This window comes from Pseudopipra pipra, chromosome 3, assembly GCF_036250125.1.
Source record: "Pseudopipra pipra isolate bDixPip1 chromosome 3, bDixPip1.hap1, whole genome shotgun sequence".
Classification (NCBI taxonomy): Eukaryota; Metazoa; Chordata; class Aves; order Passeriformes; family Pipridae; genus Pseudopipra; species Pseudopipra pipra.
Window position 1 is genome coordinate 92,364,848 of NC_087551.1, and position 24,150 is coordinate 92,388,997.

At 38.3% G+C, this 24,150-nt stretch overlaps 1 protein-coding gene and 1 long non-coding RNA gene across 12 annotated transcripts in view; one reads left to right on the forward strand and one right to left on the reverse strand.

The window, feature by feature from the left end:
- The window catches only part of LOC135412012 (uncharacterized), a 175,828-nt gene that overhangs the window by 102,886 nt on the left and 48,792 nt on the right, over positions 1-24,150 (forward strand). The gene's annotated exons all lie outside the window — the stretch shown is intronic.
- Positions 1-24,150, reverse strand: part of MLIP (muscular LMNA interacting protein) — a 105,195-nt gene that overhangs the window by 37,366 nt on the left and 43,679 nt on the right. For 6 of the 9 annotated variants that reach the window (XR_010429457.1, XR_010429456.1, XM_064650331.1 and 3 more), the window contains exons 2-5: positions 22,042-22,200; positions 19,664-20,032; positions 12,121-13,737; positions 6,665-6,736 (exon numbers count right to left, since the gene is read on the reverse strand). Coding sequence is in view for 7 of the 9 variants with exons in the window: in XM_064650331.1 (XP_064506401.1) it covers positions 6,665-6,736; positions 12,121-13,737; positions 19,664-20,032; positions 22,042-22,200 (2,217 nt within the window). In the remaining 2 variants the exon portion in view is untranslated. The remainder of the gene's footprint in view (positions 1-6,664; positions 6,737-12,120; positions 13,738-19,663; positions 20,033-22,041; positions 22,201-24,150) is intronic. The other 3 variants (XM_064650329.1, XM_064650333.1, XM_064650334.1) reach the window with 3 other exon arrangements.

Consider the following 24,150-nt stretch of genomic DNA (forward strand, 5'->3'; position numbering starts at 1 on the left):
ATTCAGGGGAATCTTTCTAGAGGAATTACAGCCACATCCTAAAGTCCCTGTTCAGAACCAAGGCTCTGGCTAATTTAAATACCAAACATCCATCAGTTTCAGTAGAAATTGGGTACCCAAATATCTTTCTATTTTGGAGCCTTCAGTGACTAAAGAACATGGGTGAGTGAAGCACCAAGGTCTGTGTGCTCCACTGTCTTTCTGAGATACAACCATCATGCAGGAGTCATACTAGAAAAAGCTGCAGTGTTCTCTCTTTTTGGACTTTTGGGGAAGGAAAATTTTAACCTGCAAACTGATCAGCCTAATTTCTTTGACTGTTTCATCTTTTTTTTCTTTTGCCTTTTTCTTCTTTTCTTTTTCTTTTTCCTATTTTTCTTTTTTTACTTATTTGAACAGCTGAGTCCTCCAAAGAAAGAGAAGAAACAGGAAACTGTATTTTTGCCATCCCCATCACCTCCACAAAGATAAAAGGTTCTGTTTAAGCTGTTGTGGGCTTTTCAAACTACATCTCAAATTTTTTTTCCAGCATTGCCTTCTTTTTTTTTTTTTCAACATTTCCACATAGAGAAAAATGTGAGATATAAAAATTACAACTAGTTTTTTCCAAAATTATCAGTGTTATCGTGCAACAATGTTATGATTAATTTAAAGTGTTAGTGCTATCTACATGCTGTTGATTAACACTATCAACTGTATTCAGGATTCACTTGCTATGTTGATGATCTAACAATATTAAAATTTGAACATTCTTATTTAGGCATTCAAATTTTTGATTTTATATGAAAAAACAGTGAGACCACAGTTTAAAAGAAGATTGCCATTTAGATAATGAAAATGCTTTTGTAACAGAATTTCAATGTTCAGATGAAATAAGGAGTTGCTGAACCACTATTTTTTTCCTTGAAAAGGGCAACTTTGAGGGTGTGACACATATATGCCATGGACATCAGCAATGACTACAACCCTTCCCTCTTCTTTTCTCTCTTTTGATTGCTAAAGCCATATCAGAGCTGAAAGGATACTAGTAAAAGATCCAAACACAGTCTCCAGTATTTTTTTAGAAGAATGAAAGATCTTGACAACATATAGGAAATACAGAACATTATTTCGTCCACCAGTGGACCACATCAATAGTAGGAGAAAAAGTGAATATTGTGACCCGGATCTAACACAGCTTCCATCTTACTGTATCGTGAAAACCCTGACTGAGCATATTTTCCCTATCACTATCTTTTCCTGAGCTTTCAGCACATGCAAAAAAAAGCCTTTAACTTACGTCTTGAAGATCCTGGGAGATGATACTGAATAGACTTGACTATTTTTCCTCTTATGAAATGATTAATACTGAAAGCTGTAAGGCTCATGAAGGAAAGAGGGAGCTCATAGGCTGCTCCTAAATTGGCACATTTGGTTATTATTACAGGCGCACTGGATCTTTTACTTAGTCCTACAACCACGCAAATTATTGGCTTGCTTTCTTTCTTACCATGAAGTATTTTTCTCTAGCCTTGAGAAGAATTTTGATGTGAACACAACCTGGGTGCATGAAATGTACCTAGTAAGCGCACACTAGAAGTATTTTGGGAAAATTAAAATCTATTTTTATCAAAATATTCTTAACAAAGTCTTGTCAGAAATGCTTTCCAGAAACGTGCTGACATGCTTGATAATACCCATTTGTCCAGCAGTTAGGTCAATCATCTAAGTTTGCTTCTAGGTTCCTGCTGTATGATTTTAAGGAGTGACTCAAATCTGCGTTTGCCATGATCAATTCCTATAGCAATGGATTTTTGATAATAAGTAACAGTTTCCTCAAGGCAAGAACTTAAAGCTGTGTCTTCTATGTAGCAGAACGCTGCCATATTTCCTCAGCTGCATGTCTTCCTTTTTATTAAAAACAAAACAGAAAAACCTCCAACACACCCTCCTTTTCCTTCTGCATGTGGAGGAAGATGCCTTTTTTTTTCCTTCCACAAGGAGAATATACTGCACTGCTTACAGTCTGCTTTGTAGGTGATAGGATGTAATTACTAGGTCTTTGGGGTTTTCCTAGAAGTGCAGAAAAATATGGAAAGACTGTTTTAGACTCTCTTGAAGTTAACTAGATTGCATTGTGACAAGAGAAAACACGAAGAACGTCCATAAAGAGACACAATCAAACACCTAAAATATTTATTCTTTAAGACAGAAGATTTTTTCTACATTTATTTAGAATTGAAATTATTGTTCTCTACTTGTAACTAGTTGATAAATACAAGCCAGAAAAGTCAACATTTGCACCTCTCACATTCATAGCCAGTTATACCTAGTGTTTTTCAGAAGACTTGGTAAGTGTGGGATAAACCTCAACTGTGAAGCAGGTGTGTTTCATGGCACGTCCCATCATCCTGGGATGTGCCATGCGCCCCATGCTTCATTCCCGGTCCAGATTGTGGGAAGTCTGAGCAGAACATTTGCAGCACCTCTTTCCTCCCAGTCTGTATGCCCAGGTTTCTTTCCCATTAAATGGGATAAGGGAAGTTCACCCCGATCAACATACAGAGGGGATGTGTAGCTGATCAAATACAGCAAACCCAAATCGCCCTGTATATACCTTGCTGTAGACCAAAGACCACAGAATTGTTAAGAGAAGACTCTTTGGTTTGTAAATCCAAAGCCTCCAGCAGTTTTCCTCTTTCATCTCAAACTTTATATAACTCTGAAGACAAAGTAAGATCTATTTTAAGAGACTGTCTACTTTCAAGGCCCTTGAAAGAAAGAGAGAGCTCATAGGCTGCTCCTACACTGGCATATTTGGTTATTTTTACAGGTGAACTAGGTCCTTTATCACTGCTCAAAATATTGCCTTTCTTTCTATCACGAGGTATTTAAAGTTACAAATTTTTCCTTAGCTCCTTGAAATAAACTCTTCGTCCCTATCTATTTTGACTGAGTGATATTGTAATAGATATTTGATAAATACAATCTCTAAGTAATAGACCCATTACTTTTTAAATAATACCTGATTAGGAATGGAATTTTGAGTTGGGCTGTGATCACATCTATATAATTGTAGAAGCTACACAAGAGTGAGTGTCAGTAGAGGTGTGACTCGCTGTCTCTACATTAATAAGACCAGAAGAAACAACAGTGTTCAGCTAGTCTGTCCTCTTTTTTAAATCACAGGACTACCTGGAATGAAGGGCCAAAAAAGTGTCCTGTCTTGATTTTTCAATTTCTCTGAAAAAGAGCCTAATTCAGTCTCTGGAAAATTTTTCTAATGGTTAATTAATTCTGTTAAATTTTTGCCTTATGCCTATATTAAGCTTGTTCAGCTTCCTCTTCTGGCCAGTGGGTCTATCATCTGCTAGCCTGGTGAGCTCATTAACACACTCTATCACCTGCCTCATCACTATGAATTTGTGCGGCTACAATGGTACTGCTGACTGACCCTGGTTAACATCAACATGATATCAACATCTCTGTTCTCCTTGCTCAGGCACTGTGGAGCTGTGCCCTTGCTGGTGAGGACACTGTCTTTCTATCCTTGCTGCCACTCCAGCTTCTGACACCTTCTGTGTGGAGCAACCCACTCTTGCTGCTCCCTGACAGAGCCTGACCATGCTAAATCCCTTAAAAACAAGTTTTGGTCTTTTGGCTGCGAAGGAAGTGACAGCCCAATCTTCCAAGAGATATCTTGTACAGGGCTTTTTCTGATCATAGAACAGGTGATGTGAGGAACATCAGGTTCACACAAACTCAAACAGCTGGGAAGTATTCCAGTTAGGAGAACTGATGAGATTAAGCCACTTCTGGGTTAGTCGAAATACACACATATATAGTTAATCAGCCTTTTCTTCTCTACTAATTAGCACAACTCTCTGAGTAAGAATACTGGAGGATAAGAACATGTTCTAGAAAAACCATTAAGATGATGATAGCCTAGTGGTTTCATAAGAAGTAGCTGAAAAATGCTGACTGAAATTAAAGCATCTACACAAACATAAAAGAAAGTAACTAACTTGAGAAACAAAGTTACACACTAGCAGACAATTTAGAGGCAGACAAATCATTGTACCTCACATGGTACACCAAAAACAGTTTTCTGTCATGGGATCTAATTAATACTGCAGATGAATTGTTGCTATCACCCACATCACAATTCTGACTACTCTTATGTCTCATGCCCATTTAAATTAAGGATTATAGTTACTCACACAGTGGAAAAAGTTGACTTCTAACAATATGCATTTCTACTTCAATCAAACAGCAAACCACTTTTTTTGCACCTTAGCCTAAAAAATGTAGTTTAAAAAAATGTTGTATTGCTAATCATGCATTCAGCTCAGCAATAGCTTTGCTTGCAGATACTGCGTGCCTTCCTTCCTTGCTAAAAAAAAAAGAAAGCCATTTGGAAAACTTCTCCATGTAACCATTATTTTAATGTTAATAAAGCATCACTTATGCATTTAAAATCTTATTGTCTTAAATATCTCTCTTTTTAACCCAGTGCATAAAATGCTTTGCATAAAATGGGAACATAATTATTGTATTGAGTTACAACATAACATGAGTTCCCTACCCAACATTTTTGAGGAGAATACTTGGATATAAAGACTTCGTTCAATGGGGCCCATGTGCGCCATGTGACTAGTTTGTGCTTTCTTTTAAGAGCCATACTCTAAACATGTGTCAGCTAACACAACAGGACTAGCTTAGGAGTACTACAATTAGATGCTGGTACAGATCAGTAGAAGATTATTATCCATAATTCCCAAGATGGGAGAATGTAGTCAGGCCACACTGAAACATACAGTTTACAAAGTTAATTAGTCAAGAGCCACTCCCAAAGGTAAATCCTGTGGCAGGAAACTGATTTCTTATTAATACATGACTGCTTTTACTACTGAAGGATACACCAAGGCTACCATTTTCAATAAAGCAGTGGATAATCAACAGTCTATCTAACTATGGATGTCTCTTGGGTTTTTACTTTTTCTACAGATATTGGCATTAGATTGCATGATTCAGTTTTATGTATTCGTGATAAGTAACACTCAAGTTGTGAGTCAGTGCCCTGGAAAGCACCAGCAAGACCATCAAAAGAAATCAATTTTCTTCTGAAAAAGTGCAATCAGATGGCTGACATTAACCCACTAGTTATCATTAGGAGTGTGCTCTTAGAGTGAATAATCTATTCAGAGTCACCTACTTGGCTTGGCTTGCAGAGAGGTGCGGTCTCAGGGTACATCAACTAGATGCTTTCAGGTGAAGTCAACCATGAAGTGGCACTTCAGGAGTTCACCACATTCTTCCACCCACTAACAGGCTCTCTGCTCAAACAAAACCCTCCAAAATACATTCAGTAGGGATCTAGGATCTCCTGCATTAGCTATTTTCCTCTATAGAGCCATTTTTTTTCATCACATTGCATGCTAAAGCAAACATAACCTTCACTAGTGCATTCAACATTTAAGTAAAGGAAGGATCAGGTTTTATGCAAATTATTTAAAAAATCATTCAAGATTAAAAGAACATTGGAAAATAAAGGAATGACTTTATTTTGAAAAAAAAATCTTACTTATAGCAGTTAACTCTTAATTACTAGATCACAATCAGTAATATTTCAAGGATAAAATTATAATCTTCAAAATTTGTACACAGTTAAGTTCCCCTCTCCAATGTCTTCAGGCTCTGCAAACTTCTAGTGAAATCAACTGAGTTATGTATTGGAATAAATACTTAGATGTGTAGTCAGGAATGCTTAATCTCAAAGAAACTTATCAGAAGCTAAGTTCCTGAACAAGGTTCTGAACAGAGCTTTTTCTGATAAAGCTACAAACTGGATGTTAGCACAGTTAAGGATGTCTTTAAACATGTTAAACATGTAGCTCATTGCTCATCAGAGAAAATATTTGTTAAACTTAGTGAGCAATTATTTTGAGCAAAATTAATTTGGGAAAAATATTTTAAAAATAAACATCCATGGGTATTTTGAACCCTTCATGCAAAATTTAAATTTTCAATTGCCTTTCTAAGTGGCATTATCTAAATAAGGACTATACAGCCCAACCTTGTTGGCTGTGACTTTAGTAGTAAATCAATGCACTAAAGTCTGTTCTTTGGATCTACCTGCCTATCCTACACAAAAGGATGGTTATCTCAACCTACATGTCCCAGCCCATTCTAGCTGTTAAAGTGTTCAGGAAGAATGGTAGTTAACAGAGGTCAGAACAATGGCCAGGACGGTTATCAAAGTTTAACAGTACAGCTGATCAAAATTGCACATCTTGGAATGTTAAATTTACTGGTATAATCAAAGCTGTTGAATAATCATTAACCGACCAAGATCTACCCATTGTCAGGCCCCAGAACAGCAGTGCTCCAGTTGCTTTCCAATAACAAAAAAGACTTTGAGATGTTGCCATAAAAGGCAATTCTTTTAAGACAATGCTTTTTTCCCCTTTTTATAGTAAATTGATTTGCAGAAATTCAGATTAGCGAAGTCTTTGATCTTCAGTGGAAAGCGGTTGACCCTGAGAAATGTCTGGAATAATAACCCTGAGCAGTTAGTTCCCAGAATTTACATTCTGCAGTATCCCCCAGCAGAAATGTCAGAATGTGTACATAAAGTTGAATGGTCTCAAATACACAATGCCCATGTCTTTGAGCAAACACTAACCTTCTGTTCCATAAGCAATGTGTTTGTAGGGATTGCTGCAAATGCCTTGTAGCTTGTCTTGATCTTGTACTGCTAAAAGGGTAAACCAGAAAGCAGGAAGAGAAGTAAAACAGGATAGAAGAGTAAGAAAGAAAGAAAGGAAAGGTATGACAGAATGAAAGACCATTCCAATTGTCTTGCGAACACATTGCAACAAAACAATGCTTACATATTTCCTAGGAAAGCTATTTCTTAAAAAAAATATCGTGTTTTTGTTAAGATTTTAAAAGCCTGTAACATACATATTTTGCTCTTAGGAATGAAGTAGGATAGCTAATAGCTTACAAAGGAAGTTTAATCACTTTCTGCTGATTATTATCCTTAAATGAATGTCAGGAGAGGCTGTGAGGTTTTTTTGAAGTTTTTTTGCGATTTGATAGGAAAATGCACAGCTACTTCTGCCAGTACATCCACCTCAACAACTGCTGTTGAGTGGTGTGATCCTGGACCACTAGGTGAGAGGGATTTTTGTAATTGGCTTTAATGAGACTGATTAGGATCCTTAAACGCTAAATTACTTTCGTGAGTGGATAGATCATTTAAATCTTCATGCAGCTTTTCACCTCTTGAATAAGTAACTCTACCACCCCAAAAAAATAATTCAAATTAGGTATAGGAGCTTTCACACTCTAACAAAAGCTTACAGAACTGACAATCTAAACCATACAAAATATATGGGTTTGGGTATTAAAAATTCTAAGATAAGCCTTAAAAATTATTCTTTTCAAACAATTTCTATTTTAGATTATATTAGTTTCCCAGTTATTTTAAAATCTTTAGAAATCATCTTTTTTACATTTTCTTTGTAATTATAGAAGTTGAATTCAGTAATTTTTAAAAGATTGATGAGATTCTTCTATATTTGTATGATTTCAAGAGCTAGGATTCTTAATCATGACTGCTGTAATTTATTTAAAAAATAGGGATTTGCTACATTGTTCCCTTTTAGCTAACAATCTAATAAAAAAAATCATAAATTCACACAAGAATAGACTTTCAAGTTAGTAATTAATTATTTCTGTGATAGTCAGCCAGAAATAAAGTTATTTGTTAATCAGGTCAGGTTTTTTAATGTACCATCACCTGCAGTAGTAAATACCGGTGATTATGAGATAACAGTTTGGATCACCATGTTGTACTTTGGGTCATTCTTTTGATATTTTTTTCTTTTCTTCATAATTAGTAAAAGTCTCAATGACAGCAGAGGGGGCAAAATTTTATCTCAGATAAGAAACTTATATCCTTCTCACATCTATCTTGAAACATGGTAGGACACAAACTTTTAATTCTTTCTATACATAATATTATGTTTGCTTTTGACTTCACTCAGTCAGAAGCTGGAGAATGACAGTCATTTAAGAAGTCAATCATTCATATTGAATGTACACATTAACAAAGGACAAGAATGCAAATGCTGAAAATTAAGGGTTTTTTCTATTTTTTGGTGGGAGGGGCATTGGAGGGCAGGACAGTAATTTATATGAGATTTAGTGATTTTAACTTGGATGTCTACCATTTAGATGCCTCAGTCAAAAACTAATGCCTTTTATAATTACAGGCATTTCTACAGGATTAATCTCATCCCAAAATAGGCAACTAGAAAGGTAAAATAAAATCATCCTGTAAATATTCCATATTCTCTCTATTAGCTATAATAGAATTGTCCAAGATGTGCTTGGATATCTAACATTCAAATGTCAAAAGTTGCATGAGTTTAATCCTGCCTTTTGAACATTTAGACAACAACACTGCATATGTGTGCATAAATACACATACACATATTTGTGTATATACAAAATCTATATACAAATAAGATATAAAATACTGCTCATTAAAGTAAGATAGAAGACCAAAATACCAAATATTAAATATTAATTCCAAATATTAGGCATACGCATAAAATGCATCCTTGTTTGATTATAATAGAAACTCAACTAAGAAAATTGTGTAATTGAACACGTAAATGAAACTCAATGTCTTCACTAGCCCATAGGCTTTTACATCTGATGAGATGGGCATCCTATATGATAAGAACAGTACGATCATTTTGAAGCTATTTGTACTGTTATATGAACTAAACAGACATATCAGACTGTTAAAATATAAAAGTTTCTATACTGCTTTCATATGCTTTATCACTTCCAGATACTGTAGAACCTGTATCGTGCCATTTTCACAATGTCTGAGATGACTGAAAAGTCTTTAATTCAATTTCTGATCTCTATGAATATGTTCCTTACACATTATTTCACATTACCTAAAATTACTTTTCAATGCCTAAATACATTTAATAATCTGCTTCACAGGAATCTAGCAGTAATTTTAAACAGCCATGGACAGTTAGGTCTCCTGGCCTGCACCATGGTCCAGTCAAAACCAAACCAACTCCAATATCAGAGCTTGGGCAAATATTACCCTGGAGAGTTTGGGGGAAAATGTCCTACTTTTTTTTCCGATGTTCACCTAAGATGCCCACAGGGCATTGCCAAGTGTGTTGGACACATCCCTACAGAGGTTTAAAAACAGTGACTAACCATGGTAGCATAGTGTCATGAGTAACCTTTCCTGCTTTGTGGTAGGTTTTGCAGCTGTGCTGAGCTCCAAGTAACTAAAGTTAGTTTGTTCTCCAGCTGTTTTGGGTAGATCTACATGCATTCCTGTGCTGCATTTAAACAGGAAAAATCAAAGAATATGTAGGAATGATGCCCAATGAAACCATTGCAAAGAGTTTTCAAACATCAGCCAGAGATTGTTATTCTAATCTGTTCCTCCAGAATCAGAAATTTATCTGTCCCTACTCCATCTTACTGTCCACTTTGCTATATTAGGTCCATGAGGACATTATCAAAGTGTAATATGTGTATTTTAAAATCATTAGCAAATATAAACCATGGGAAAGCATATGTTTATATATATAAATACAAACAGTTAAATTAACAGGTCATCCTTCAATTTGCATTAATTGCTGCATGCATAGGCATAGACATAAAAAAGCTCTCCAATAAAGAATCCTTTTTGCATAATTGCCTTGACATCATGCTAATGAAACAGTTTAATGTGAATATTGAAAAGTACACCTAATGTCAGAATTCTGGTTTAATAAGCGTTAGTTTAATACTTGTCTTAACATTGCTGCAACGACTGTTGAAGAAACATTAAGGTTGAAAGACTACACATGCCAAAGTCAAGCACTTCTAGAAGCTGTTTTTCCCTTAATGTTCACTTAGCACATTCATACATGCAAAAATTTTGTCATGCATTAACAGTCATCACATGGAGCAATCTGCTTTTTGTCTAATTCTAAAGCTGAGCTGATTAGTACTAAAGAGACCTAAATGCTGCTTAGGATGTTAAAGTTGTCTCTCCTCAAAATTTTCCTTTCTTCTCTGAAAATATACTGAGATTTGAGGCTGGAGTATTACTAGACAGCCTGCTATCATTAACATGTCAGCAAAATTCATTGAGTTATGCCATCAACTAGGGATGGAAATAAGTGAGAGCAGGAGGAAAGGGAAAGTTAATGCACAGTATCATTAACTGTAGATGAAGTCTCAGACTCACATTTTAAAGCCACAAGAGACCTTTCTTGCACTGACCACCCAGCTGCATTTAATTTAAAGGTTTCTTGTCTTCCACATCTCCAGCAGAGCCAGCTTTGTCTATATGATTAAAAATTACACCAGACTAGTGGTCCAAGTCTGTTATACCGGCAGACACTCTCCCAGTTTCCATGGCATGGTGAGACAGTTTCAAAAGTGCCACCATATCACATGATAAAGGAGAATTAGCAGGAACGGGGACAACAGGGAAGTCAGAAAGGGTATAATAACCTCTGCAATATTTCCTGCAACCCAGGTAATAGCTCTGTGTCACTAGCAGAGGATTTTCTTACTGCCAGAGAATCTCAGTGCTCATTGCACCAACTAGCAGGAAGAACAACTGTTTTGCAATCTGCAGGCTCAGTCATGCCTTCCAGTTTTGTCTCAGGGGCTTTTTGTCTTGGAATTTCTACAATTTCGTATCTCTTTTTGTTTCACTAAGTAATACTGACAGGGTGTAGCGACACTGTACAGCTGTGCCTGGCACAATGGTTCATTTGGGTTTGCTTGGTTTTCAAAAGAACCAGTCATGACAATTGCTACTTTGTGCTGATTTTAACCTCTCATTTCCAATTAACATTTTCAAAGCAGTTCAAAACACCACTGCCATAGCCAAGCTGTTAAGAAGACATCTGACACAACTTGATCTGGCAGACCAGGCTATAATTTTGTGCTCTGAGCAAATAAATCAATAAACTATGATAGACTTTCTATGATGTGCAAGCTCAAATATGAGTTACAGGAGGCACAAGGGAAGCACAGAGGGCAAAGATAAGATAAAAGAGGTCAGCAGAAAGCCTTCTGCAACTCTGATGCCTTCTGCAACTAGCTCTTCCTTTCTACACAGCAGTTTCTCTTGTTTTTACCTACCTGCTGCATGTTTTTGGATCAACTTTCCTTTCCTTCCCCTTCTCGAGATATACCTTTAGATTTAAAGTGCAACTGGTTCCCAAGCCCTCCTGCAGCAATTGCCATCGTTGCTTATTCTCACTCTGTGATGGCCCTCCCACCTTTGGGTGGATGACATAGAGCAGGAGCTGTTTGTGAAACTTTTGTACTTGCAGCAGTTCACGTTTTGGGAAGCTTGTCTTTTCTTTCCCCCTCATCCTCTGTCTAGCACAACAACATCAGAGGAGTACAGAAGAAAGCAAAGAAGCAAGAGACTGTCTTTGTCTTCCCTTGTTGGCTCTTAGCCCCAAAGTCCCTGCTCAGGCTGAGCTCCGTTGTACCTCAGAGCTGCTCCCAGGGCAGCTGGGCTGAGTAAAACATCCTGGGAAGTGAGGAGGACAGATGGGATGAGGTGCTTGTGAACTAGTTATCACTGAAACAGCCAGTTCACATAAATTAGATTAAGCTGCTTCTAGTTCAGCCTCGAACCTAAGATCACCATACTTCTATTACTTTCAGTGGGAACACATGTGGGTTGTCATTAGCATAGGGTGAATAGAACATGTTTCACAGTTTATTGTTGACACACTATGGTTTTAAGTGAGCTACAAAAATAAGTACGCCAAGTGTGTATCAGAGCCATTGGACACAAATCCATCTTTAGTAGTATCTCCTCCCACTCATGAATAAAGTATTCTCTTTTTTATGCTAAAGGATTCCTACAGCATCTTCTCCACAATACAGAACACATTGCTAGCAATTTGATATGGTAGGATTCAATCTTCACTACCTTCACTACCAATAAAAAACCTTTTCCTTTTTTACATTTTGTCCACAGCCCATTTATTTTACTAGCATTCTGCAACATGGATGTGATTTTTTCTTACAGGGACAAGGAACTATTAGAAAATAAGCATGCATCAAGAGTACCTTGGGTTTGATGTTTTCATGGTCAGAAGGCAGGGAAAAAGACTGTGGTGAAGTCAGCTCTCTGGGTCTTGATGGCAGTATACCTGGTGACTTTTCTGAGATGGGAGATCTGCACTTTAGCACCGGTGAGGTGGCAGATTGCTCAGGTCTTGGAGAGGAGGAATTAGACCTATAACTTGCATGCACCAATGAAGAATTAAACTGCAGTGGGTGGGAATTAATATTACCAGTTTGTGGAACTGGTGGGGTAGAGTGAGGCTGTGGGAGAGACCACCTCTTTGGGACACTGGAAGGGGTAGGAGAGGAGGCACTCATGTCCTGAACAGACATTTGGGATGAATCTGACTTAGATCTAGAAGATGAGTGCGAAAGACTTGGGGTAGGAGATGAGTGTTTTTCTAGGGTGGGGGAGAATACACCACTAAGATTGGTAGAAGAAAGCAAAGGATATGACCGGCGGGTAAAGATGGGTGAGTAAGTGTGTACTCTCTGAGACTTCTGAGGTGCCTGGGATCTGGAGGCAGCATACCGCAGCCCTTCTGGAGAAGGAGCTAAGGAAGAGGGAGCTGGGGCACAAGGAGGAAGCAGTGTAGATTGCAAATCTGGAGAGACAACTGATGTTCTATGATAGGAGGCGAGGGATGACAGAGAACTCTGGGAGTCTGGAGAAAGTGTTTGAACTGGAAGGTGCTTTTTAGGAGAAAGGGACCTCGCTCGAGGGGTGGGATGAGGCTTGGAGGGAAAAGGCAGATGCTGAGCCCATCCTGAAAGCCAGCAATCCTCTCTATTGGGAGAATCTGGCCATATAGGAGGGCTTGAAACAGATTTCTTGGGAGTTGGGGGAGTTGTTTTGGACTTTTGATCTATTGCAAGTGTTGACGAACCGAGGGAGCTACGAGAAAATGTGGGACAAGAAGCAGGAGAAAGTGGTCTCCGCTGAGAGGAGCCTGATCTCAAAATAGCAGTTAAGAGAGTCAGTCTGGTTGGCAGAGGGGATTTGACTCCTGACTTTGCTAAATTTCCTCTAGATGACATTTGTGCACAAGGCTCATTTATACTACATATTGTTGAAGAGGAACCATAAAGAGAGGGTGGAGACAAAGGTTTAGGAGTAGGAGATAATGAATGTGTTATTATATGTACAGGGAGAGGAGATAAAGCATTCAGTCTTTTGGAAGAACTGGGGGATGAAGTCTGAGCTGAGGATCCTTGTATTTCAGCTGAACATGGAGGACTGGGGAAAAGACTTGAGCTCTTTGCTGGAACAGAGGATGTGGTGAAGTCTCCCATTTTGCAAACACAGCCAGGAGTATAGAGACTTGGTGTTTGTAGGTTATCAGACAATTGAGGAGTGGAGTACCAACTCTTTGATGCAGAAGAGGATATTTTAGACATGGAGGGATGTGAACTATGGGAAGCAGACTGAAAGTAGAGAGATGAGTCTTGCTTAGAAAACCCAGTTGCTGACTGCCAGTTGTTACAGGAATCTTCCAGCGAAGAGGCTTGATTCATGTTAACCATGGCACCACATGCTACTTTCTGATTAATTGGAGAAATTAAGTGGACAGCAGGTGGTTTAGAGGAAAGATGATCAGAGGTGGAAAGAGTAGAAATTAACTGGAGAAAAAAGAAAAACAGAAATGTTAATGTAGGTAGAACCTGTGGAATTGTTAAATACCCCACATTTCAGTCCGGTGGTCATGCATATAGGCTTTCCATTAGTACTGCTGTGTGGATTAAAAGCACAGGGCTATCTTAAATTTGGACATATAGCCTGGTGGATAAGGCTCTCTAGGGGAGGTGACTGAGGCAGACAAGTTATATGCTAGTTTGGTTTTATGAGACCTCAGTTTTGTTGACATAAGCAAGGTTCAAGGCTACAGTATTTTTCATTTTAGGTAAAACCCAATAGAGTTGTGCCATGAGTGTCCAGAATCATGTGATGTCATTCCCATTGTATAAACACAACAGAAAGTGAAAAAATTGCAATAGTGTCCCATCTCACTTTACCAGTTCAGTAGAAAGCAGCGTTTCTGAAAATGGGATTCAAGTAAATTGGTTATTTTCTAATTCAGTAAACAACCCCTTCTGCAGCACTGTGATATCAGAATGAGAAATTTGTTCAGAACTACTTAAATCAGACATCCAGTTTGGTTTTCCCTTTTCCTGTCATTCACAGAGCAGTGCATTTGACAGTTTGCAGCCATGTAAGAGTCCTTATCCCCTTCTCCACAGTCTTTCGATACCCTAATAAAGCAGTAACAAGCTCTTTCATGAGTGCCTTTTTTTCTTGAGTCTATTCTAATTAGGATTTGTCAAAACTAATTAGAGCATACAAGTATATTATCAACCTTTCATACAGTTTCATGCTTCTAAAGAAAGAAATTCTTTTAAAATCTTCCAAGTTATTATAATGCTGAAATTAAAAACTGATGTATACAAAATAGAAAAAAACATATCAATATGAAATAGTGAGTTAAGTCAACTGTAAAGCCAAAAGGCTACAAACTGTCACCTAACATTTGACAGAGCAATTTGAAAGTAGGGAAATTGGCTCTAATTTCATCAAACTTGATATAAATATAAGAACACGTATTTAACTACTGTTTGATACCCTGAGAAGATTATGCAGCTCTATAAAAGACAATTATACTATTCAGTTTCCACACACAACCTGTGCATGGCTGTGGCTCAGGCATGAATTATATTTTTAATACAAATATCTCACCCATAATAGAGAGGAATTACTATTATTGTTATTGTTATTATGCAATATAGTATTGATTTATCACAAAGAACTAATCAAATAATTTTCAAATGAGAGCACATACCAGAAGAAGCTCCGACAAAAAAACCAAGACTTAGAGGCTTCCAAGGGCTAAACTATGCCTAAACCACTAAATATGGATAAACACCACTTCAAAACCCTATTAGCCCTTATAACTTAAAATGAGTAAGCTCTTCCTGCTAAATGAGACCAAATAAATAGCAAGCCTTGTAAACCAAGGACACTTTCTGTATAAGGTAACTTCAAAAAACCCAAGTCAATGCTTTGATTTATAGGAATAAACACAAAACATCAGAATGCCTTTAAAATCCCACTAACTTCCCCTTGTTTTATACATGTGCTAAGGTGTCCCATTTCAAGGAAAGTCAAGGGATGTATACAGGGCGAATATTAGAATATAAACATTTATATCCATTATATCATTGCACCATATATTCCATTTGATTAAGAAATTATGACTCTTGCTGAAAAAGCTGCTAATTAAGAAGAAGTAAAAATACCGGAAATTGAGGATAATTTACCAATCCTTAATTATTATGAAAGATTATTATTAAATATGTCATGAAACACAAAATTATTTAACAACTTAAAAAGCAGTGTGGTAATTAATCTGATAATTTGGAGCAGCCTCCTGAATTTAATAATGATTTCTGGAAGTTGACCAACTATCAAAACAGAACTCGGGTATAAAATCTCTATATTTCAAAATAGGACAGATTAATTTCCCCTACAAAGACAACAGATTAAAAGAAAATGGGCAACAAATATGAAACTTCATAATAAAAGAGCAGGATGTACAATGACTTCTAAATAGTAAAATTTGATAAGAAAAATTTATAAGCAGCTAGGAAAATGTTCATGGTAGCAGATGATAAATATGCTCCTGCAAGTGTAATAAAGACATTTTGCAGTAGTCTTCCAGTTTAAACACCACTGAACATTTACATGCTGAGCTAACTGAGCCATTAATCAAGTCTTCAGAAAAAAAATTTCTATTGTAACACATTATTAACCACATCTATAAATGATCAACCTCTTATTTACAGGACTAAAGAATCATAAATCAAAGTAGATTGGAAGTAACTTCTAGAGGTCACCTAGTCCAGCCTTCTATTCAAAGCAGGGCCCTCACCAGCACCAGTGGGTCAGGGCAGCTGTGGCCGTGTCTCACCAAGCCTCTAAAGCCCTGATAGAGCTGGCTCCAGCACCCCCAGGCAGCCTGTGTCAGTGCTGCACTACCTCCCAGTGAGGAAGTTGCTTGTGATGTCCATCAAGGACCTCACATGCTTCAATTTGCAACCACTGATGTCTCACCTGCACCTGCAGAGAACAGTTTGGCTCTGTTTTCTCCATAACTGCCCTTCAAGTAGCTGTGGGTGGTTTCTAGATATCTCCTTGGCTGCCTCTTGGTGGGAGTCAACAAAGCCAATTCCCTCAGCCTCAGCTCACATATGCACCAGACACATTTACAGCTTGGTGCTGGACCCCATTCCCTTCCTCATATCTCCCTTGAATTTGGGGGTTGCTGGCCACCAAGCTGAGTATTATTTTACAGTTGCAGCCTCACCAGTGCTAGTTGGTGAGATATAATAACTTCCCTCAATCACTGGAATTTTTTTTCCCTCTGTTTTTCTGTTCAGTTTCTCTACTGGTTTAAAACCCTCCTCTAATTGTATTGGATTAGTGCAGAGGAAGTCAGTGACAAAACTAGATTTGTGTTGCTTTGATCTGTGACTCAACTGCAAACCTTTTTGTCCTCTCAGTAACACCTCAGATATACATTTCCCAAAAGTATAGAAGGAAAGTTGAAATAAGTGCCAAGGTTACCGTAGTTGAAAGGGACCAAGGCACTTCAAAAGGATCTTGATGCCTCATAGGCAGTAATTCCAGAATTATCAAAGTGGTCATAATATTAGTACTGAGCCTTGCCCACGAGACCTTCAGCACATTTGAAATGGCAGAACTGAGCTTTCTGGTGGTCTGTTTGGTGAGGTCACATTGTTTTGGAAGAACACTAAAGATGTGGTTACTTATACCAGCAAGACTGTGAAAGATGTGCTGGTCAAATAGCAAAAAAGGAAAGAGTGAGGCACACTGAGAGCCCCAAAGGCAAAAGTCACGTACAAGAGAAGATATGGCTTTGATGTAAACCTGGTCCTGGGTGAGTTAACCATGCTTTGATCTCAGCAGAATTTGATTATAGATAGGAAACAATAAAAGTAAATTACCTACAAAGCCTGGAATCTGAAAACCAGAAAGTCAGAAGGAAGCACTGGACATTGTAGAAAACTTGACAAACTCTCTGGAGACAACACAGTAAAACAGACTGTGAACTGAGACCCAATTAAGATGCCATTTACAACAGTCCAGTTTCTCCCAACATGGAAGGTTCATTGTCCCGGTGATGGCAGGAGTTTGTAGGGACTCTTGACTTATTTTTCTGGAAAAGCCAAACCAGATGGCACACACACTGGACAGAGGAATGCCAAGTGACTTTTACTAGCTAAAAATCCTACTGGTTATTGATCTCCACAGTGAGTCAAGAAATTTCTCATAGCTGGACTTGTGTCCTGGCATTCAGGGAGGCAGACATCCTGCCCAACTCAAAGGGTAAAATTCTAAGGGCAGGAGTCAGTCTGACTCTGTCTTGCATGGCTAAACATTCTTTAACATAAAAAAGAAAAGGCAAAAAAACTCCAACACAACACACAAACAGTAAACTATCACCAAAAAATTCCAAATATGACCAGAAGAATGGATTGCTCTTTCAGACTTTGAATATAGTGTGGCAGTTTCCAATATCAGTCAGAACATTTATGTCTCAAAGAACAAGAGTAGCTTCCAATTTTGTCAGTGTTTTTCTTTTTTTCTTTCATTTAAACAAAGTCAGAAATGAATGAAGCTGTAGGAGCCCTCTGGTTCAGTTAGAGTGATCTCTTCTGCAACACAATGGTCCCCAAAAGTGGTCCTTGCTTTTTTCACATCTGACAGGAAACTCAAAGTCTAATCATGCTTTTAAATTAACATGATGTTATATGCAATAACTCTTAAGTGGGACATGATACTGCCCATATAATCCAATAACTGACAAGGTAGCCCATATATGGAATCCTCTGTAGAAAGGAAATGTACTAACAGAGAAACAATGCACCCATTTAATCTTTTCATATTTTTCCTGCATTTCAGAACTAATGATATTTCATGCAATATCAAACTAGAAAGAGTGATACCTAAGGAAACACCTTAGAATCAGAACAACAATGAAAGGTAGTCTAGTAAAAACATCTTTTTCTTATGAAGCCATAGAGATGGTTAGAGATACTTAGATAATGAAGACTGAGGAAGTACTTAGTCTTGAAAACTTGTGACTTAAGAACAATGATGAGATGTGCAATTACCCATATTACATACTGCTTCTCTTCATGCTCAGGTGAACAGTTAGCAATGTCAGGCTTAATTTCTTGTTCTGTGCACATCTGCATATTTTTTTACATAACCAGCCAAATCCCTGTTTACTTGTCAAGTCATCAAGCATAAGAAAGATACAGCATATGAATTTTTCTGTAGAGTATTCCAAAATCCACCCAATTTCTGTAATAGCTTTTCAAAAAAACACTCAAGTAAGCCTGACAGAATCTGCATACTGAACATTGCTGAAGTAAAATTGTATGTCTCTAGGACAAGTATTCTTTTACAGGCTGCTTACTCTATGTATGACTTTATACCTACCTCAGGTAAAATTCTCACTGATTTCACTGGGAGTTTTTAGGAAGAAATGAACATTTCATAATGCTGTGAATCCCAAAACAGCAAAAAATCCCAGAGGGGACTTCTTAGTCACAATTTCTTCAATCAAAAATTGACACTGAATTTGTTGAAAAAAATTAATGGCAAAAACATTTCAACACAAGATAGGAAATATTATTTATTTTCATAAACAAAGTAGCCATGCTTAACTTTCGTTTTTAAATGATTGATGAAGAATTGCATTTTCAACTCATGGAAGCCCTGTTGGGGTCAAAGAAAATGTCTGAATTTATTCCATGTGAGAAGGATGTTGCTATTTTGCTAAAGGTGGAATTTTACAAAGTATATACACCCCTCAATACTATCAGTGCTTTTTCCAAGATGGGAGATATTAACTTTTCACGTGGTAGATTGAATTGATGAATTTTGTAAATGCAATGTTTCAAAGAGTCTTTTTTGAAATGTCCCAGGGAGAATTTAAAATTTAATAAATCATTAAATGCAACCTATAAAGATCAACGTAAAACGGAACTTTTATCTTCATTAGTTCTCTACACCTGTGCAAAGTCAGTGTTAACTAACAATCAGAATAATAGGATGTTTTACAGCCTCTTTCTCTTGTAGAAAGGGCTGCAGTGAGTGCTGAGGAAAAAAATCTGGGTCTGGAAAGTCTAATGCTAATAATTCAAATGATCTCAAGGCTCCATTGATTTCAATGACCTTAGCCAATTTAGACTAGCTAGGAATCCAACACCTTCTGATTAACTTGCTGTCATGATAAGCTGCTCTGAAAGGAAAGAATAGCTCTTCATTACTGCTCCACACACACACAGAATCATATGGAGAGGAAGCAAGTCAGAAGTGTTGGGCCAAGTGTTACAGAAATGGCCAACAAAAATGTTAATTAAAGAATAAATTGACCAAGATGCTTTACAAGCTGGCTCAGTATCCATGTCCTGAAAGCTTTAGAAAGTAAAGGTTATCTCTAGAGTCTAAAGAACAGGTTACCTGATGTTTTTGTGGATCAGTAGTACTGTGGGAAAGCACAGCACCTGGAAGGTGCCCATCGCCAGGAGGTTTCCCTGCCCCGGTGCCAGAGGAAACATGGGATGTGGTCAGCAGCTGAGCACTGATGGGACCATAACCATTGGAAGGCCGATGAACATTGTTCGAGGCAGCAGTTACTTCATCTTCATCACCGGAGTCCGTAATCAGGATGAACTCAGCCTTAAAAAGGTCATTCTCCTGCATTTCTCCTTTGCTTGAATTACACCCCAGGGACTGGAAAGCCGTTTGCGTGTTGTCTGCACAGACAGTGGACACACAGGCTTGTCTGGCCCCACTCTTTAAGGCCAGCTCATGGGAGACTGTGTTAGACTGCAAAAGATACAAGGAGAAAGATCCCAATTAACTGTATTTTATTTGTGTTCCCCAAAATGTGAAGTAAGTTAGGCTTTCAGGGTGGCTGGCTCTGTGCTACCAAAAGTGCAGAGGGCAAATGAAAAATTTGGGCATGAGCGCCCAGCAGAAACCACCACCCCTGGGAGGCCCCTGCTTCCAGCCCCCCAGCCCATGCTGCAGGTGCTGCCTTCCCAGAAACTCACAGAGCAACAGGGGACTCTTTTTAGAAAGCACAGCAATGGCCTAAGACCAGGGCTGCCCCGGGAACTAAGAAGAAGGGTGCAGTCAAGCCGAATGAGCTGTCAGACCAGACTACACCAGACATGATGGGAAGGCATCCCGACTGCTGGATCCACAGAAGCAGACAATGCTCCTCAGAGGAGTCTGACAGACAAATCTGGGACAAAACCTATGCATATTAATGAAGAAACAAAGGCCCTTAAGAGAGGGCATTCTCCAAAGAGAGCAGACAAAGACTCAGAGGTCAGAGAGCTTTACTGTATGTTCAAGCTTCTCAGCACAGACCGCAATTGTTCTTCAGATTTTCTGCAATTTCCACATCCAGTATGTCACTTCTCAAGCATGCTTTGGATGAGAGAAGGAATAGTGCAAACTGCACATACAACACGCACATCATTTGGTATTGAAATTATTGTAAATCATATTTCCCTTGGAGAAGGAATAAGGCAAATGAATAGGCATGCTGTGTATTGCAAGAGAAAGCCTCCAGATGGGGCTCACATTTGAATATTGCTTGAGGAATACGGTAATTACAAATTTCCACTTCACTTGCAGCTCCAAGAGTCCCTGGAGCTCAGTTCTTTGAAAAGACATTGGACCACAAAGAGGGATACCACCAGTATGAGTTTGACAGTGTTAGTTTGATTATCTGATGTTGGTTAATTTCTTAAAATATTGTTCAGGTTCTAGACATTTTAGAAAAGGTGCTAATCTATGCTATGAAGGCCTCAGTACTGCATCAACTGCCAGAAAAGTATTCTCTGCCTACTGAGAAACACAGGGGCATGGATGACAGGAAGACCTGATTCTTCTTTACCCAGGGCATTACTTGCAGAAAAACCAATACAGAATGGCTGGAAATGTAACTAATGAGTTAAACATCCTGAGGATAATAATCCAGTGAGTGTCTCTTCAAATACATCCACCCTTTGCTCAGATCTAATCCCATTTTAAACAGATAGGACACTGAAAATCCTGGAGCATGTTCAGGTCAGAGAGCTGTGAACTCCTGTGAAAAGTTCATTACATGGAAGAGCACCCAGAACTGGCAGCCCCAGCAATGTCCCAGGGAAGGAGCTGTTACTCAAGGGCAAAATTGCTCTAAGAGTTAATATTAATCTGAAGGTTACAGTAGCCTTTCAAGCAGCATGGAATAAAATAAGAGGCCATTAAGTGGTGTGAGGCAGGAAAGGAATAACAAACACTGTGGGTTGACTAAAGGAAGGAGAACCAGGAATGTTGTGCTGCTGGCTTCACCATCGCAGGAAATCACAGGGACAAGCTTTCAAATAAAAATCTCACTTTCACTTTGATGCAATGCAGCTATGAAAGGGATTGGCACCTCTGCTGGAAGCCACAGCACTGGCACCTGCTGAAACCAGGATCCAGTGAGCAACTCCTGGTCAGTTCCTGTGTAGTAACAGCCTTCTCACACCACCCGTGCTGCCTTGAAGATCAGGAAGGAATTCCCCCTCATCTGCCAAGAATATAGTCTTGCATGACTGACAGAGGACAATATTGAGATGGGCAAAGGTTTCCTTCCAATATAAACTCTGCCAAAGGCAAAACAAGCTATTGAGCAGACATCGGCCTTCTCTTGCACAGTGATTCTACATCTTGGTAATTAAAATCAAGCACAAGCCAAGAAACCATTCAAGGGAAAGAGCTTCAGTTCAGTGATGCTTAAAATAAATTTTTCTCTATCTTTTGAAAGAGCGGAAAAATTATTGCAAACAAAAATCTACCTTATTTAAAATTTCTTGATTGCTCAGATCTGTTGGTTCCTCTGGAACTGTCACAAGGAACTCAGAAATATCCACAACCTCAAAATGAGTTGGAAGTCGTCCAATGGATGGCACAAATGTGAAGGTCAATGGTTTGGTTCCAGGTTCTTGAGAAATGACCTACAAAACACATAATTAGCTCAACCTTTTTATCCAAATAAATATACTGCCTTTATTATACCCATCAACATCCTATATATTCTAGTGGTATGGCACAGCAGATAGGACAACATTTGTTCAATAATTTGTTATTCTTTCAATTTTCCATAAAAGAATCAAAAACCATATTCAATTCATTTCAAGGTTGGTTTTATCTTTATTTAACTCCACTTCAGTAGAACAACAATTTAATTATACCAGCGTATCTGGGTAGTATATTTGCTTTACAACTTAAAGCAAATTGGGAAAACCTTTGCTCTGCATAAAGAAAGCAAAACATGTTCACATTTTCTAATGCAAATGTAGCTAATTCTGAACAATATCTGGGATGAATTCTAATTCATGTATCTTCTCCCATTTTCTATGGGCCATTCAGCCACATATACCAACTAACTTTGTGTCTGGTGGCTTATTCCTCCCTCCCCATCTTGTCTTCTCTCTAGGTCCGAGTACATAGGGCCTGAAAGCACCAAAGACAAGAGAGACTAAGAGAAGGCAATTTCACCTAAGCGTTCAGTTTTATCACAGTGCTCTCTTATCCCTCCCATCTTCTTCACAGGAGATACAAGACAGGGAAACAAAGTCCATACGATGTTACAACTCTCAGTTGCTTTGCCAGATATAAAGAAGAGGAACCACAAGTGCCTCATCCAGTTAAAAGGAGGGAAGCACATCCCAAACCATTGAACCTGACATGCTGACTTTTCCAGTACCTGTTGTAAAAAATCCTTCTTTCTGATTCCAAACTATGGAGTATATTGATTTTCCTTTGCTTTATCATCTGATTTAAAAGTTATGGCAGTTAATCGTCTTTTCAATAAACTCCGGTATGTAGAGGCTCAAATTGTATTGAATGATGCAGGAAAACAAGATTATTGCTTTGGTTCTTTTTTTTTGCTTGCTTGTTTAAAGTGAAATAAATTGGAGAGCTATGACTTTCACTATGCTTCTTTGTAATTTGCATCTCTAAGTAAATAGCAGTTATGGAACAGAGTGGAATTATGGTTTACAATACTTGATCTTCTCATGGCTGGAACACGAAAAATGATAGACACAGATTTCCAGTTTTAAAAAACTATAAGTGAATATAAGTTACTTCCACAACTGCCTCCTGGAGTGCTCGAGCAAAACAGAATCATGTTATTTGTAGAAATGCTATCAAGTGTTCTTTTCTGTACAACTCTGCTCTCTCAGACACATCCAGATGTGCAGGTGGTCTCCTATTTTTCTCGACCCCTCCATTTCACACAAGTGACTAAGCACTGGCATATATGATGCATGGCCTGAATCAGTAGCAAAAAAGTGACTGCTAAATGCTCCAACATGGCAGAAGCTCAGGGTGTCATTTTATGTGAAGGAGAAATGTAGGTCTGTCATTCTCTCAGCAGTCAAGGTACCTGAATCTGATCATTGCTTTTGATAAAACAGCAACACAAATTTTAAATATTATTAGCCAGCACATTAAGCACTTAGTCCTTTCTCCTGATAAAAGTCAGAGTAACATCAGTAATCGAGAGTGTGCTCACTAGCAATCAGCTGCCAGTCCCCACAATACAGCCAGGGATGCAAGCACCTGCTGTACCTAAAGGTGTCTTCAAGCAGGATTACCTGCACACAGGCAGAAGCACTCATCACATTAGCACTAACGATTTCTGCACAGCTGATCTGATTCACACTCTTACAGAGTACCTGGGTCTACATTAAAACCAACCAGAGATGGCCTTTGCTTTCCTACATTTCTGTAGCTGTGCTTTCATCTTCTGTCTTTAGGAAACGCAGCTGGTGACTCTGGTACCTCAGTTGCCTTTACTAATACTTTTCCCCTCTACCTCACCCTCTTGTCATGCTCTTGTTTTGACACTCAACAGCAGCTGTTCTGTATCAGTGGGTATTCTTGTGTCAGAGTGCAAA